Here is a 19,392-nt window from a genome sequence, read left to right on the forward strand (position 1 = left end):
ACCTATCTGACCAATATAATTTACTCCAGCTGAGTGTGATGATAAGCCAATCCAAGGTTTCTGTAAAGTTTTGGGATTGAAGGTAACTATGCTTTTCTGATCAATCCTTCATCTTCACAAAGGCCGCGCAGAAGACAGAATCAATCTATGGATGAATGTACGTTTTTATCAATAGCGTTAGAAGAATTTTCACTTCCTTGATTTGGGATCACATCTCTTAAGGAGGATTACGTTGCTTATACAAAAAGAGGAGGGGAAGCAATACAGAATGCCAACTACCTGGATTACAGAACATTAGATTGAAAGACACTGGTAACAAAGGGCAAGAAAAAATAATGACCTGGGCAAAAAGGTTGATATCCTAGAAAATAAAAACATGTATTAAAAAAATTGATATTGGAGAGACACGGGAGAAACACTGGGGTAAGGAACATATTTAGAACTGGAAAAGTATAGAGGAAAATGTACAAAAAATAGAATGAGGAGTTAATTTATACCATCAAAATGCTCTGATAAAAAGCCAAAACTTTAGAATTTTACAGCTTTGTACTAGTACTTCCTGGTGTAGTATTTTTGCCAGACTGAGCACTGTAGAATGGCTATACTACTGCACTGTTCACCCCCATCTATAGCATGGATTCATCCCATCTCTGGGGCCTGCGGCTAATTTTGATCAGAAAATGTTTCAGATGTTCTGCAGCTCAAAAGCTTTTGTGCATGAACAATAAATTGAGCTCTGAAGGGCAGGACTGAAGTGGTCTCAGATATGGACAGTATTTTTCCTACGTTTGAAAGAACTTCTGCTTATACAAGCATAAAGAAGGAAGGGATAAAAACTGCAGTTCCTGTTAACTTGCAACACAACAGACAAGTTCCATTTCAGAGATTCCTATTTGAAAAGCATCTTTCATATTCCCCTGAATTTTCTCTTTGCATTTCACTGGATAAGGGACAGAAGAGTAATAGCTCTTTAAAACTTTTTTCTGCTCTTTTTAAAGGGCAGCTAAAATTATGACAGACAGATCTGAAGTAATTACTCTTCAACTCACTTCCCCAGAACTCTAATAAGGGCATATATTTGAAATTTTTAGTTGCAAAGATCTCAGGTGCTACCTTATTTGTGAGTGGCTACTGAAGTAAATTAAAACTGCAAAAGATCCATTAACATCGGCCCATTGCCTGAACTGGCAAAGATCTGTCAAGAAGCAGGCTAACTTGCCCAAAATATAAAGACAATAGCAGACTGAACTTCAGTGATAAAAATGTGCTGAGTATCTGATACTTAAATCTAGCAAAAATAAACAGGATGGCTTAGTGAAAGCCTTGAGTAACTTGATTGGTTGTATTCCATACATAAAAATATAGAGGACAGGCACACTGAATTTTGCTAATCATCAGTAGAGATTTAATTCAGAATTCTCCAATTTTGAAACAGTCTCCCATTATGAGAAATACTTCACTAGAGAACATTCAGGTCTTGAAAAAAGATATGATATAAATCTATTACTCTATGCTTCAGTGAGTAGGAGATATTTGTATTTTTGAATGAATACAAACATTTTATGGGAGCTCTTCATACTGTAAAATTAACCGTATTATTCAAATCAAATGTTATCAAATTATTCAGACTAAAAACAGCAGCAATAGTTTTTATTTAACATTATTTAACATTTATTTAACATCTGACTAGACTGCCAATCCACTGGATTGCCTACTTCATTCATATGGAAATAGAGTGTAAAATAACTAAGTATTAAATTCAGTGCTAATCTCCTTAGAAGCATTAAACCTACAAACAGGATGTGCAATGGTATAATAATCTGTGTTGAAGCACTTTATTAAATCTGAAGTGCCACATGACCATGACAAGTAAAAAATAAGTTCATCAATGCCATTATTAATTCATACACAGGAATACAACTGTGCTCATGTAGTCCTGATGGAACAGCGTGAGCATTAATTTTGCAAAGCAAAGTCTCTCTGCAACAGACAACACAGCAGGCAAAATTCAGTTGCAATAGAGTAAGTCTGTCTGCTTCAAACAAATCCATTACTACCAACTGGTATATAATTCTTTCAGAAGTAACACAGTATTAAAGGCAGATTAAAATATTCTGGAGTATAAAAACAAATTTAGTTAACAGTGAATCTGAAGAAAGAAAGCGAATAACAACAGCTGTCAAAAGAAAAGCTAGTGGTAAACCAAGCTAAAGAAAATACATGTGCTCTCTGTATAATGAATAAAGAAATGCTATGTTGTTCTTTTTCAGGTCTGAACTATCTCACTTGTCAGTGTAGAAGACTTACACTGCTATTGCCATAGAAAATTCAATTAAATGTTGTGGCGAACAGCAAAAATGCAAGGTAAAATGCAGAGTATTTATATCGTCAGAACACATGGTTAGCACTTTGTTGGGAAGAAAGAGATTTGGCAAATTGGTATTTGCTATTTTCATGTATGAATCTTGTTTACTTATTTCAAATGTTAGACTGCATATCTGGGTGAAGGAATTCCAGGAAGCATAGACAGACTGGTAGGGATGCCTGGGGATATTACAGAGCTGGCATAGTGATCTGTCTACTGGGTTGGGCACTGGAATGACAATTACTTCAGAGGAACAGAACACTCCTGAAGGAAAAACACTACAAAAAACACTTCAAGTGGAACTTCACTCTTATTTGTCTTCTCTAACGTGAAACAGACTCCTATGTTAGAAAAAAGGCTTGACTAAATTCCAAACTAACATGTCAGTATGATATCAGGAGAGAATCTGGCACCTTTCCAACTATTACTCTTCATGGAGGTTGCCATAAAGACAATTTCGTTGGCTGTCTCCCTCGTATAGGAAAGTCAATGAATATTGCAAGGGCAGTTTATCAAATATATGTCAGGGCTACCTGATTTTTATTGAGTCAGAACATTTTATGGGGAAAAAAAAAGATATGATTAATGGCACTTGAACAAATCATAGCAATCAAAACAGCTAAAACTGAGGGAGAGACTCTGTCAGAGAGAAACCCTCTCAGAGAGGGGGCAGAATATTCGGTTCTACATTTGAGGATCAAAGGTACCTACCTACCCCTGTCTACCTCTACCTTAATCACTGAATCACAGGATAGAAGCAGAGAGTAATTTACGTCAGAAGTGATCTCGGGAGGTCATCTGTTTCCATAGCCCCTGCCCACAAGGCAGCTCATTTTAATATTAGATTATGTTGTTCAAGGCCTTGTCCAGTCATGCTTTGAGTGCCCCCCAGCCCATTCAAACACATTTAACGACCAACAGCAGTGCCACCAACTGAACTTTGCAAGCCTTTGCCCCTCATTGGGAAAGTGCTGCAATGGATCCAACGCTTCTGAGATGGTGCAGTCTGACTGCCCCAGGAAAACAAAGATTATCTCTGAAGTTACAACACCAACCCTGCAAATGATTTCACTATTTTTAGTTCAAACAGAAAACTCTGAATATGCTGAAAACATGAGATGAGCTAGAGAACTTTACTCTTGCTTGAGAACGCTGACATGTTCTGCTTACCTCCAAAGAGCCAGATCTGAAATGTCAGGTTATAATGTAAAACCTCTTCTGAAATAGCATGAAGTAACTTTCCTTAGCAGCGTTATTCAACTGATCAACTGAGTGATAAAGTGACAATTGAATACTACAGCTCTAGGATAGTATCACCTACTATTAAATATTATTAAGTACAACAACAAAAACAAAAAAAACAATTGCAAACTAAAATCTGGTAACAATAAATGTAATATTGTAAGTATTTAAAATCAGTAGCGGACTAAATGAATTATACTGAGTACACCATCAATCGGCATTACATTATGCTCCAAAAGTGTATTTCTAGATGAGATGTAACATTTTTTTTTTCAATTATTAGGGTATTATGATGAAGAAAATATAAATTACCTATTCATTTCTTCAAGACAGTCTGTTGCAAAGTAGAAGCTCTTAATTTTGGGGTGGCATGCTTTGAAGGCACTGTAAAATAAGCACAAAGAAGAAAAAAAATTCTTTTCTTTCAAACAGTTTGTCTGTACAGATAAATAAGGCTGACCTGCTCTGTGATTCTTCAGTATGTTATAGGTTTCCTAGCTATTTTGAAAGTTCAGCCTGAATCTCTTGCTGAATAAACTTACAGACACATTTCTACCCATCTGATTATATCTACATTTGTGAGCTAACTGGTACTAGTTAAAAATTTCAAAAACCCTAGAATCACTTAGAAATGTAAATCTTTTCAGTAACTACAGGCATTATACATCTTAATGTATAATTACTTGGGTGGATTTGTAAATGTTACTGAGTGTATTTAAGTACATATTACTTGCATGCCAAAAGTCAACTACTCTAAGGGAGCCAGAGTTTGATCCCATGGCCTTTTCTCTTGTATTTAAATGGCTGTGGGTTTATGCCCTACTCAGACAAGGGAACAGAGGACTGCCAACTTGCTGTGATAAAGCTGTACCTACTTTGCAGTAAGTTTGGATTCATAGAGAAGACATACATAAATTTAGCCAAAATTTTATTTTACATTAATGAAAGAGGAAAAGAAGGAATACAAAGATGACAAACCAGATGGTAATTTCAACTGGAGATGCAACTGGAGATGACATTAGAAAAACACCACTATCTAATTCTCTTTACTTAGTCATAAGATGCGAAGACATCTAGAATAGATCTAAATAAATGAATGTTTCCCAAATTTGATACATTTTTAAAATCCTTAATCATAATCTTTGTTCTATTTAAAATTAACAGAAACAACATAGAAAAATTCTAAGGGAAATAACAGGCCAGTTTTCTTTGCTTGGAAATAGATAACAAAATTGGTTCTAACTCTTAAGTATTCACACCTTTATCATCTTACGCTAAAATCAACCATACCTCAGATACTTTTCACCTTAGTGTACTAGTCTTTGTAGTATTTTTTCTGCAATCAACATGAGACAATACTAGTTAATGTGGTTGAATTTCACTAAATCCAACAGAATTACTTTGAAAATGCTATACTAATTTTTGTATTTCTATCAGCCATGCACTCAATTTCTTATCTTTTACAGCCAAACCTCCTCTGTGACTGAAATTTTGGCATTGAATTTTGAACTGCCTAACACTCAATTGGCACTGAATTTTAAATTTATCACATCTTCATGATCACTGCAAACTTTGGTTTATGGTTAAAGATTACCGTTTTTATATCATCCTCCTATCACACTCCTTGGATGTTTTTCATTCATGCCTTTTGTTCTGCTGAACAACTCATCCCAGGTCACTGGTGAGCTTTTCTACAACTTCTCTAAGAAAAGGTTATTGTTTCAAAATACATGTCCCTGTTCATGCAGAATGTTACTTCTTTAAGAATTCACTTCCTTTGCTTCAACTGCTTCATGATGAATTGGGCTTTTAGGCTGGGAAACAAAAACCTCTGGTAGTCTTTATTACAAGATTCAACTGAGAAAGCTGAAGATTTCATCATCAGTGAAATCACCCTGCAAGACAGAAGATGATAGCTCTGCAAATGAGTATGTGACAGCAGAGTTTGTTTGTTTGCTTGTTTGTTTTTTGTAATATTGGATTTTTATTGTTGAGTTTCCACATTTTGATGACAATACTAAATATGCAAGGAAAAAACCCTTGTACTGTACAGTTGCACTGTATCTCTTCCAGCAGCCCTATGATTTTTTAAACTGTGTCATTGCTAACCTATAAACAGGCCACAACAGTCAACCCTTTCAATTTACATTCCTGCTCAACAAATAACTAAGGCTTGTTATATTCTTCTTCCTCTTCAAAAACAGCATTTTCTTGATTATCATGCTTCTATTCATTCATACCATCCACATCTACAGTTTCTATTACTGCTTTTCAGATCAAAGCCAGGTATTCATGCACAAAATTCACTCTCTTCCCTCTATAATAATGTGATAAAAGACTATCCTACTAACTTTTGAAAGCTTACACTACTTTAGAAGCTGTCACCTGCCTTGTTCATTCTCAGTACACTTACTCTTATTTTACTATTTTTTAAATAAATTTTGTTGTCTTTTTGCATCTTTTTCACTTCACAGAACATTAGGCACTTTTAAGACATTGCTTTGAGCAACTAATTCAAGCACTAAATATAGAATCATCTGAAAAATGCTTTTTAGCTTCATAGGCAGTGGCCAGTGGAAGCAATCTTTTGCTATGGAAATGTAAATAGTATATATATACTTTTGAATAAATACTATATTCTCTCAGTATAAGGGTCTTTTTGGCTATCAGAAACTAGAATGGAACTAAAAGGAATGCATCCTAGTATCTTAAATCATAAGATGAAAATTGAAAGCAAGGAATTTACTCTTTCCTAGTTGAAAAAGAAGTACCAAGATTACTGATAAAGAAGATTAATGAACATCGAATTCTTTAAAAACAAATTAGAGATACATCTCTCACCAATTCACCTAGGTGTACCTGATCCTGCTTGGTCAGAAAAGACTTTATAGCCTCTTCTTCTTTATTGCAGTCCTATAAATCTATAAACTATAATTTACCATGTCCTCATCTGCTCAAAATACGGAGATAAACAGTATAGTCTGTAACAGCACTTCTCAACATTAACATTTGGAAATGTTTTTCTTTTGATAGTGTATCTCACTTTAATCTACTTCTGTTGTTCTTTGTACTGAATTACCTGGCCTGTTATAAAAAAACAACAAGAAGAATGGGAATTGTGATACACATAATGTTAAATAGAAGTATGTAAGGAAGAGCAACATTAACATTATGTGGTAATGGAAGTGCCGCACAATAAAAACTGGAAAGGGACTTGTCTGCCCAAGACTGAAGAGGAGTAGCCTGCACATGTGTGTGCAAACACACACACACACACATGCAAAAAGCTGAACTTCATGAAGTTCCATACAGACAAATATGACATTATGCACCTGAGTTGGAACAATTCTATGCAAGACCACAGGCTGGACACAGACTGGTGAGAAAGCAGCTTTGCAGAGAAAGACTTCAGCGTCCTGGTAGACAACAAGCTGAACAGGAGTCAGCAGTGCACCCTTGCAGGAATTAAGAATACCTGCAGATCTGGCTGCACCAGAAAAAGCACAGTACTTGTTCAAGCAAAATGATTTGGCGCTTGCGAGGCCATGTCTGGACTACTCTCTCCAGTCCTGCAACCCCCCTCCCATAACAGAGAGAGATGGACAAACTGGAGAGAGTCCAGCAAAGGGCCACTCCAATGATGAGGGACCTAGAGCAAATGATGTACAAGGGGACTCTGAGAGAATGGAAGTTGTTCAGCCTACAGAAGGTAAAGTGGGACAGCTGATTGCTGTTCTCAGTTACCTAATGGGGAGGGTTACAGAGAAGAGCGAGAGTCAGATTCCTCTTGAAGGGTTACTGCCAAAGGGCAATGAGCAACAGTCATAGTTTAAGGAGGAGAAATTCTCATTAGATGTAAGGAAAAAAAATCTTCACAGTAAATAGTAATCAGTGAAATGGGTTGTCTACAGATATTCAAAACTGGTCAAGAAAAGGTGATGAACAATCTCAACTAACTTTGAAGTAAGCTCTGCTGTCAGCGAAATGTTGGACATGGAAGAATTTTGGAGGTCATCAATAATTAATTCAGTATATCACTGGAAAACTAAACAAACCACAAAACACAGTGTTGTTCTTAACAAGTTTTTCTTTCTAGACTATTCAGATTTAGGTCTCACCCATAGTGACAGTGAGTTCTGAAACTTGTCAAAATCATGTTATGTTATTTCACTTTCAAAAAGGGATAGAGCTAGAACTACTGTAACTGGTTCTGTATCATAATGGCTCTAAGACAGAATTTGTTTCTTTTATTAATAGCTCCTAGCATCAGGCACGATTGTGTGCATATACTTCAGTTTCAATCGTCTGCCACCCAGGAAACAACAGAATTGTCGATATTTAGCCTTAAACATCGTATTTCTTTTATTGTTAACACTATAATTCATGGTCAATTCTATGTATCTCAGTACGTTTTTCACATCACAATCTGTTCTCAGAGGTAACTTTTGAGGCAAAAAGTCTTAGATGACTTCTTTCCTCCTTTTGTGATTATAGATTTATGCAGAGATTAATTTGAGAGAAGTTCTTTAACAAGTGCAAGTTATATTAGAAATCACTGAGGTAGTGTACCGCAACAGGATTAACTGTGTAGGTAGCACAGTATTACTCGTATAGTACACTATACTATTGGCTAGGTTAATCTGAAGTGATTAATGACATGGCATGACAGAAGTTAATCTCTGAGACTGATGTTGCTATCTGGAATCACTGTACTCCTTCAGCTTCCCCAAAGGTCAGTTCCTTCACCACTCACTTGGCCAGTGTAATTCAGTTCTGCATTACTGATTACAGCAGACAAGTCTGGATTCTCACCTTAGGCAGGCTACATGCAGGCATCGCTAATGGAGTTATTAACAGACTACATGCATGAGCTAATAATTATGCTCAACATCTTACACAATGGGTAATGAGGTGGATTGTCACAGATTGCAATGTAACGTAGTGGAATGTAATGGATTGTAGTGTATCTAAAAATGCTTTTTATACAGAAAACATTTTAAAATGGTATGATCCCTAAGATCTCCCTCAGTTGAGCAGCTTTTTGAAAGCTGCTAAGAACAATAATCTTGTTTCTTAGGAAATTTTTCTGTGAATATAATTAAAAAGGGTATTCTCATCAAGGAACATTGAATTTCAAGATGTTCAAGAACATTAAAGACTATTGTTTTCATTAGTTTCATTAAAAAAAAAAACTTATCATTCTTAACTGCCAGATTAAAATATCGATCTTTATATGGTAATTATTAGATGTAAGAATTAGATTAGAAATCATTACACATAACATTATGAAAAACCTGTGATGCAGGTTTACAATATTAATAGCATAAATGCAAATGAATGTTTTCTGATGTAATATTATTAACAGAAATGCATACAGAAACAGAATTTCCTAACAAAATTTCTGCAAAAGGAAAGAGATTAACCACAGAAAGATATTGTGCAGTTTCATTTCTCATGCATAAGCTTCCATTCAGGCATCACAAACATCTTAAAGACATAATACAAGACTTAAGAGGTATTTATGTACTGGTTTGGCATCTAGACATTTCACCTGCAGATCCTAATCTCACTACTTCTAATAACTAAAAGCATGTTACAGACCCTTGTTACAAGAATTTGTGGCATTTTGATGAATTGAAAACGTCAAAATACCTAATCCATACAATTTAATATCAGATGTGAAGAAATAAACAAGCAAAAGAGGCAACATATTCTTGCACTTACTCCAAGTATTACTACAAGAGACCTCAATTAATAGACTGCACAGCATGTATTTTGCAAACGAAAATAGTGAATATATCGGAAATCCTCATTAAGATGGAAACTTTTCTGATGTCCAGTAGATGGCATACACTTGTTAATTATATGTACTAAATTTTAATATTTTAATTAAAGAGATTTTGATCACTATATATTTTTAACTATACTCTGATCAATCTCATGATCTTTTACTTGCTTAGCGCTAATATGATTTTAGTATCAAATATTCTAATCATTGTTACTTTGTAAATCTTTATACTCTCTTCATGTCAGCTGACTTCCAGCATTCTCCAACTTCTTTATCAAGAATATATATATACACATACACATATATAGATATGTGCAACATTACACTGAATTGGAGATTAGATATTAAACACAGTACTCAACAAGTACGAGGCATTGTCTTTATGGAACTTAATTTTTATACTTGAAATAGGAAGTCAATATTAAACAGAATATTACTACATTGTTAGGTCACTTAGGCATGATACACTGTTCTTATAGGTATCCTATCAGAAAACTCTGTTTTCAGATAGTCAGAACTCTGAAAAATATCTCCACCTTCTGTTCTTCCATTTGCCCCAACTGTCTTCCAGTCCTGAGATTTAAGTATCAGCTCAAATTGGACAGAATTATGTGGTGGATCCATAGATTTTAATCCTCTTGATTAATCCTGTTAAAGTATTGCATGATGGAATTCCTGCTTGTAAATAGGATTATTTTCCTCAAAAGGAAATTTTCATACATGAAAGCATTAAAATGACAATACTGGATTTTCATAGTCAACCTTTTAAAAGTTAGAACATGCCAGAGTTACAGTGATTAACAGAACTTTACTTTGGCTCCACTATGATCATATAACATGATACAATCTGTAATTATGTATTTCAATACTGCATTCTCACAGGAAGGCGGGAGAGATGAATCAGGATTATGCAACAGTTAAGATGAATTTTTGTAGTTGTTAAAGAATTTGTGAATATGCAGATAATGCAGAAAGAGAAAGAATTGTTTTAAGGATAAATTCATTAAATGCTACAAATCTCCCTGCTTATGCAAAGGAGTTCTCATATGCTGCTAAATAAACAGTAAACAGACTTCATAATTGGTTACAACATGCATGTTCCTTAGTATCTCATTGCCTGACATTCCGCTAATTTACTTAACCTTGCAATAATATGTTTTGTTGTTATACATTTACATACTCTGAAGAAAACAGGTCTTTAATTTCACAAATTGATGATTCCAATTTTGTGGAAACTGCTGACTTAAATGTTCTGCAGATCAGTTTCTGAGCTGCAAAACATGACAATAAATCCATCTTCATCTCCTAGAACCATCATAAAGATTATTATTACAGAAACATTCAGATATACTAGCACTAAAAAGTGCAGAGAAGTATCTGAGGAAATAATTCTACATTTGTAGCTAAGTACGAATAATGTAGAAGAATGATAACTGTATTTTTACTTTTGACTTATTAGGGGCGGGGGGAGGAAAGACGGACAAAACTGGATGCAGTACTATGTGTGGTCTAATGAGTACCAAGGAAAAGGGGTAACTGCTTGCCTCACCGATTGGATACACTCCTGTTAATACAGCCCAGGAGTGACACTGTTGGCTTTCTTCAATGCCAGAGCCCACTGCTGGTTCAGGTTCGGCTTGCTGTCTACCATGACTCTCAGGTCCTTCCCAGCACAGCCACTCCTCAGCCAGTATCCTTGCAATGGGTAACTCATTCACGAGTGCAAAACTTTGCATCATTACTGTTGTAACAACTTTCAAAATGGAACTTCATGTCTGCCTAAGTTGTATCGACAACATTTTATAAAGAATTCTGACTGCACAGTTTCAATATGAAGTGCCAACAGTATGGCATATGCACTCATAAATTTAAGACTTGAATCTATATTCATTAAGTAATGAAAAATTTCACTAAGTTCACGTTTCTGAAAGTTCAGGAGAATGCACTAGTTAACAGTGATTACTTATGAATCAATCTCCATCAAGCTTTAGTCTTGAGGATCAGCTTCATCACAGGGCATTATAATTATTACTATTCTTGAAAATAATACGATATTCACATTATGTCATACAAAAATGTGAACGACTATGATTCCTAATACAATATGATCATTTTTAATCATGAAGATGCAGGCATTGCCCAAAAGCCATGAGACGTTTTTCAGTGTCAACCTAAGACATCTCCTCTACCAGGGACAAGGTCATTCTACATCCAAATATAGACTGAAATCATTACTGTGATTCTGAAGGAGAGCTAAAACAGTCTGAGATAATGTCATGATTCCTATAATAATCAGAGTACCTTCATTAAATGCATTAGTGAGGCAAATCAAACCATACAGAATAATACATCCAATGACTATATATTCTTGTCAAAGCTTTCTTAAGGCTGTTTCATTCAATGTATACTATGGACTTGAGCAGCAGTTGCTCTGTAAAACAGCAATCCCTGGCAGAGCACCGGAAAAGAAAAATCCATTCATTATTCTAATGAGACTTCAAATTTCTATTTTTAATTAAGAAAGTCCTGGTCCTATGAACATTTCACATTGATGTTTCCGAAATGAATATAAATCAGAGAAGAAGCCCAAGTTCAGTTCCAAGAGCTAAAAGAAAACTGATATTGTGCTTTTAGCTGGAGTTCATTATGCACTAAAATACTAAGTATTCTTTTCAGACAACTTTAGTTTACTTAAAAACATGAACGTAAAACAAATAGGTTTCTCTCCCCTGTCCTTATTTACATTAATTATCAAGATAACTGCTTCACTAACTTTCACAGTGCTACAGTTAAAATGGACTGTTAAAGGATAAAAACATCCTAAAGTAGAAAGAAGCAAGAACAGAACCAGTGAAGACTACCTCTTCCTAGCTGCTTTTTCTTCTGCTCTAGTTGAGGGAATAATTAAGTATGTGTTAGAACTTTTCTGGAATATGCTGGGTCAGAATAGACCACCATCAGCTTAATTTCATTTGTAAAAGGAAGGCAAAAGAATTGGACCACAGAAGTTATCCCTAGACTCACCAGAACCATTGCCTTTCAATGGAATCAAATAACAGGAATCATGCTCAGTCCTATCCTCAGTAAGAAGGCAACGCAGAAGGGGATCACTATACACAGTGTGCTTATGATGGCGGGAAGGACCCTCTATTCACACACGTTGGATATATTGAAACTAAACTGTATGCAATAGTTTTCAGTTTGTATGTTTCAGAGGAGCAAGTAAATAGTAGCAAATGTAAAGTGGTGTTTTTATGATGGGATAAACATATAAATGATAGTCCATCAAGGAAGAAATCAAAGTCAAATTTTGTTAGTGTAATAGAGGAAATTCTAGTAACGTCTTCATTACATTTTTAACACTGGACCTATCTCTTTTTGAAAGGTTTCAATGCCTGAAGGTACTCAGTTTTGAGCACTGTGCAAGGCTTTTTAGTTAATTTCATTTTTTTTTCTGTACATACACCCTACAGAGATTGCTTTCTAAGAAGCGTTCTTTCCAGTGCTCAGGGCAAGGCTCTGGAAGCTATTTTTAGCTCTCCACAATGACCCTGTGTTTGATCTTTCTTAATTCACTGAAAATGCCAGAAGATACAGGGAAGTGCTAATCTCAAAGCATTAGAATTGTTCGGTTAATCCCACTGTTCCTGACAGATGTGAATTCCAGTCCCAACACTTGGGATTGCAAACAATTTCCAGGTTATAGTGGTGCCTGTGAGCGTTTGTTATTAAATATTCCTTGGATGTGATGAAGCTTAACACACACTTTTTACTGGGAGCATAATCCAGTTGTAGCAATATGCACATGAGCAATAGGAAAACTTAAAAAAAATATTTGTTTTGCATTTGGAAACTAAGTATTTAAACAATTGAGAATAATTCAGTATTAGGTATATAAGCTTCTTCCACAAAGCAGAAAGGGAGATTATATTCATGATCAGTTGCTATGATATTTGTTATATTTACTGTGGTAATTGTTTCTTGCATACTGGTTTCTCATCTTAAAGACTATACTGAACTTAAGAAAGTTCTATCTGTTGCCTGATCTATTCATATTTTTCTACTTTCATTATTTAACTGAAAATGAAACTGGGCTATCTGGAAAGCTGACCAAAGAGATATCCAATTCTTTCAAGACTGCTTAGGGTATTTATATCATGATGTACCTTTTAAAATACAGAGACATAGTAAAGCTTAAATGGGCCTATCACATATTCTTTATACATTTCAAGGTTTTCTGTGTAATTTCTTTCTCCAGGCTTTGCAAATTTTTAGTACGATATATATTTCCAATAGTGAATCTTTATTTTATAAATACAGTTGACACATTACTTACTGTTTTCTTCTGCATTCAATTGCTCTATCTATCCTGAACTCAGGTAAGCTAATGAATCCTTCTGCTTTTTCATCCTATCAAAAGAAGGGGAAGTGACAGTGAGAAGAGCATACAGTTGAAGAGAGAGATGAACAGTAGCCATTTGGGTCTTACACTGAAAACAATCATCCAACCAACAGAAATACTGAACACATCTTCCCCACATTATTTTTACTTGAGTATTTAGATTGCTTAATAATGCAACGTCAACAACTTTTAAAAAGTAACTGAATGGACAGTTCCTTAAATAATCTACAATCACCCCAATTCCCCTTTACTGAAAATTACACAAAACCTTTCAACAGGTAATACAGCACCCAAAATACCATTTAAGACCTTAACAACTACAAAAAAAAATTGGTTTTTTTCATAATTTAGTCTACAAAAATTAAACAGTTAAAGCAGTTTTGTGGATGCCTCCTTTTAAAATCGTGATTGTGCAAACCATCTTCTCTTCTAATAATAACATAGCAGGTTCCTAAAGTGAGCTCACCAGTGTTTAAATGGAAAAGTAAGTATTTGTCATTTTTTACAAGAAGTATTTGTCATTTTTTAACTTCCTTTGAAATCATTTACCAGAAGAAACAAGGAGACATGTTAACAACAGTCAGATTTTTGAAATGTATTATTAAGTGTACTATGAATTATCACTTGGCCATTAACCAGATTGAAAATCAGGGAGAGGTATGATGAGTACCACCTTGCATCTCCCACAAAAATCAAACAAAAAAGTCCCATACAACACAAAACTTGAAGGTGTTTTGTCACCCATAGCCTGAAACAATTCTGTTTTGGACTGCAAAGAAAATACTAAAATTGGAGGTAATTATGCTATAAAATTATTCACTTGAAGAAAATGTAAAGCATAGACTAAAATATCAAGAGATGAAGCAGGTTGTGTACAGACAGTTTAGAACAGATGGTGAGGTTCAAGGCTTGCAAATGGAAAAACAGCAATCTAATCAGTTTTGCTCCCCTCAACCCAGTTATTTTACTGCTCGAGTGTAGTCTCACTCGTTTTCAGTAGAATTTCACCAAGAATGGTATTTTACACATGAGAGGCTGCAAACTCCAGGCTAATGAAAAGAAAAGAAAAGAAAAGAAAAGAAAAGAAAAGAAAAGAAAAGAAAAGAAAAGAAAAGAAAAGAAAACCATCTATATGATGAGAATAACTCTCATGTATAAACAGATCTGCAAGTTCAGATTTTCACATCTGCTTTAATCATTAACTAAATATGAATGGTTAAATCTTATACATTTTCCCAACTTAACAGAAACTATGGAGAGATGAGAGTGAATATTTTTTATTAGTCCAAATAAATACTATCTATGGAAAAATATTATTACATTATATTATCAGTTTCTTTAAGAGCACTGTGAACCTTTGCTATCTCACTAAGTTTGGACATGGACTTTGAAGACTTTAAAAAATAATTTCAATGGAAGTATTTCCATCTAGAGTGACCCAGACACAGTAATTATACTGCCATGTGAAAATTAACATATTTCACAAAATAGTAAAAACAGACTTAATTTATTTAGAAGATAAAGCTTAAGATTTAATTTTGGCTTTCTCCAAACACAGAATATACTTACATTCTGATTTGTGTACCAGTACAAGGAAGAATCCTTCAAAATAAACCAGTATTTTTTCCATTTCTGTGTAAAGTAACCTTTGGCATCCTTTTTCTTCCATAGCCAGCCTTCACAATCTCCATGTCCCAAATCTTTGCAAGAAATCCGCCTTCTGCTTCCACTTGTTAGAGAGCCTCCTGAGAATGTGAGAGTAATGTGAGTGATTTCTCTGAAAGAACTATTCTCAATATAAACACATTATTAATGATGAGTCAATTCAAAACTCTTCAAGCCAATTCCTCTCCAACTTTATTAAGAAGAGAAATTCAGCAATTTCCAAATTCTAAGATGTTCTGCAATTTTAGATAAAACTGAACAACTTATTTAATTTCTAAAGGGTTTATTCCTTCTAAGGCCACATTATTTTTAAGTTGGACACATCATGCCAAAGTAAAAACAATCAGTAAAAACTGATTTAGCCTTCAGTTTAAACCTCACAGAACCATAAACCTAATATATCTTCTGTTACTACTTTTAGCAACAGTAAGTCAGTCCAATTCTGGAAATTTTTAAATTAAATTTTTAAAGTAAGTATTTATAGTCAACAAAAGAAAAATCATTTTCTCCCATAAAAACGCACGTCTACATCTCTTTGATTCTGAATTTAACTAAACAACAATAGTTTAGTATTATTGCATCTTGTTTAAAGGCACAACAACAGAAAAAGGCTGTTTTCCTTACTTCAATACTTCCTAATTTAAAGGCTTGAGATTTTAGCCTGTCTTGTAGATATCACTACAAGATTTAATTATGATATCATTTTTCTGTAAAAGAGCCTAAATTTAATTAAAACATTATACATTTTACTCTGAAATAGATCAAGCTTATATTGCTACAGTAAGTGTACTTCTCTCACAGCTGCAAAACAACAGTGAAGAAACTTTGATTACATCAAAATAATATCCTATAGTTCTGCTAAATTCCACAACCAAGCTCTTAATGTTTTGCTCTTTACAGAGTAATACACTACACCTTGTTAAGATTTAGATGTATTAAAAATGTATAGCAAAAGTAAAGAACATTTTTAGACAGTAAACTAAATCAATTAACAGAACAGAAAGAGCCTCGCCACACACTTTCATGTACTTTAGTACACTCAACACACGTTATTCTGCTGGAACTTTTTATGATGTTTGTTCTTTTAACAATCGCAAATAGGCCATGAAGGATGAAGACAGACGGCAACAGCAAATAGCAAAATATACAGCTACTACCTTTCTGTGGTCTAAGTCAGAGGAAATTTTATCATACAGTCTAAATATATTACATCTGTGATACCTTAATAAAAAAGTATTTACTGCCAAATTTAGAAATATTGAATTAAGTTGAATTTTCACATTTGAGCCAGACCACTTATTATCAGAGAAGAACTTGCATTTTCTAGTTTCAAATGTTAACTCAAATGATTTACCTTTTGACCATTTTCTTGTTTTTACCCTGAGTGAAGCGTAATGGAATGACTGTAAGAAAAGAAAAGGAATTATGAAAAAACAATGCATGCAGTAGTAGTAACAGAACAGCCAGCACTCACCATCATCTCTATGAAGTCATCTCAAGGTCATTTTAAAAAAAAATATTTTTCTCTTATTTCTATTATAAACATCAAAAACAAAGAAAATAACACAATGCTAAACCTACAAATTAGAATCTGTTTTTTCCCACTTATTGGTCACACTTAATTTAAATAATTTCTCATGGTTTGATTGGAGGAGTGCTTTTGCACTAACTTAAAAATTGAGGACAGAAATTCTTAGGAATGCATAATAAAATAAATGATATATGAACTTGCTGTAAGTGTGAGCTAGTTGTACAATTATTTATTCACAATGAAATGGCCATCACAAATATTACATAGTTAACATGTGAAATCACACGCTCAGTGACATGCTGAAGTCAAGTTCTCTGTTTCTAAGCATACTGCTTTGCTATGTTGACAAAACAACTTTGAGGAGAGTTACTTCCTTCTTTTGTGGCTACAATATAAATACGTTATTAATTCTTAAAAAAATCCTAAAAGCCTCTCATTTCTTAAACCTTTTAAAAATAGTGATACTACTCCAATAGTGGTGAGAATTTCTCTTAAACTAGGGGAAAATGCTATAGGAAAAAACACAGGTCAATTTGATGGAGTAGTACCCTGATGGGTAGCGAATGCTGCCACCAGCAGAAAGAAAGGCAGACATTCCAGCTTCATAAGCCAGCAGATCCAAGCAGCAGGTTGCGTATCAATCGCCATCTTTTTCATTCATTTGTTTTCTCCTGTGTGACTAGAAGTCTAGAAGAATGGCACCTTCATCACTGTCTGGGTTATCTCCATGGTACCTTATTACCGATGACTACATGTTAATGACTAACTCCTCCCAGAGACCACTTGACAGCAGCCCATCACTATGTGCTCAAAAAGCAAATGAGCTACAAATGCTCTAACTAACAAGTGCAGAACATCTTATTAAATAAGTGTTTAAATATCACAATGTTCATTAAGTATATTTCTGTTTCAATTAGTATTTAGGAAAGTAAAAGATTACAATTTAAGTGCATAAAAAGCAACATCTGAAAAATTATCTTCAACTACTAGAGAGATATAGGCTAAGTTTTATTTTAAATAAAATGGAAGAGGTAGAAGCAGTTTTGTATATGCAGAGTCCTATTTGTAACCTTCCTGTAACATAGCCATTTTGCAATACTGAACAGCATGGACACTTTCCAGCATCTTGCATAAATGAACAGTTCTATATCCCTGAGGGTGCATGCTCAGAGGACACCGGCTTGAACATCCACAGTTCACTCTATTTAAACTCGTCATTCTTCATTCTGTTTATCTCAAACTATTCTCCCAGTCAATCACATTATGAATGCCTGACACAAAATAATCTAATTCTGACAAATTACAAGCTCTGTAAATGTAGATGCATCGTGTAAGTGCAAGACAGTACAAGTTCTCAATTTACTTGATAGCTGCAATTTTATCTCATTTTTTTGAGCGTTAAGACAAGACAGAGAAAAGACTAATTATACTTGCTGCTGTGCTATAGGAAATACGGTGGAAAACAGTCAGAAAAATGGAAAAAACAAAGAGAAATCTATAAGAAGGTATTGAAGATACACAGCAACATTGCTATATTTATCAATGTATTGTGCTACAGCAGTACTGTTAGTTACACTGTGCCAGCTGGAGTGCTGTGTTGATTGTGACTGAAACAACCTGTTCAGTGTCCTTCCTTCTGCACAGGGATGTGTTAGGATAGAGCAGGTATCTACTCCTGTACAAGAGACCACCAAAGCTGTCCACAGCTAAGCTGATAAATACTGTGATGAATTATAAATTCCCTATAATTAAATTACAGTTTTCAGAACAATCACAAAGTGATTGTTTTTCTAAAGATCTGCAAGAAAAATGAACAAGGTAGATGAGTAGTGAATTTTTAAATCAACTGGAGATGTTCACATTAAAATACTCACCAGAAACTGGTATATATGATTCAGAACAAAATTTTTTAAGATGATGAAAATTCATGCACAAAGAAAGCCCAAGAAGAGCTGAAAGTATTAGCAACTCTAAAAATGTAAGTTCATTAGTCTCGCCATATTCTGTTCATGCACACTTACAATGTATTCAAAAGCAATAAAATCAGTGAAAGTAGAAGTTTTTCATTACCTTGGGAACAAAAGCTTAATTAACATCGTTAATTTACAAAATTCATATTCTAACAGATAAAGAAACTACTATATGATTAGCTTTGTGGTAAATACTGTAAAAAAATAGTCAGAGCTTGCAACTTCAAAATGACTCAGAGTTGCTATGGAAAATAGACAAATGACGTAGGAACATACTGTGGTTGTCAGTATTTAAGTTCTCATCGCTAAACCACGACACGAAGTATAATGTTAAACAAAACACAACCTCTCCTCCCCAGCTCAACAAAAACATAGCCTGGAAAAAACAGCGATAGACTAGAAGCTCTGCTACATGAAGCTGAAGCAATG

The 19,392-nt window shown here is 34.4% G+C and overlaps 1 protein-coding gene across 1 annotated transcript in view; it reads right to left on the reverse strand.

Moving 5' to 3' along the window:
- LOC134145213 (connector enhancer of kinase suppressor of ras 2-like) overlaps window positions 1-19,392 on the reverse strand; it is a 206,653-nt gene that overhangs the window by 7,618 nt on the left and 179,643 nt on the right. Inside the window, 4 exon segments of the mRNA XM_062584516.1 lie at window positions 3,920-3,991; window positions 13,732-13,805; window positions 15,367-15,542; window positions 16,817-16,865. Of these exon segments, the coding sequence (XP_062440500.1) occupies window positions 3,920-3,991; window positions 13,732-13,805; window positions 15,367-15,542; window positions 16,817-16,865 (371 nt within the window).

The sequence above is a fragment of the Rhea pennata genome, chromosome 11 (genome assembly GCF_028389875.1).
Source record: "Rhea pennata isolate bPtePen1 chromosome 11, bPtePen1.pri, whole genome shotgun sequence".
NCBI classification, from domain to species: Eukaryota; Metazoa; Chordata; class Aves; order Rheiformes; family Rheidae; genus Rhea; species Rhea pennata.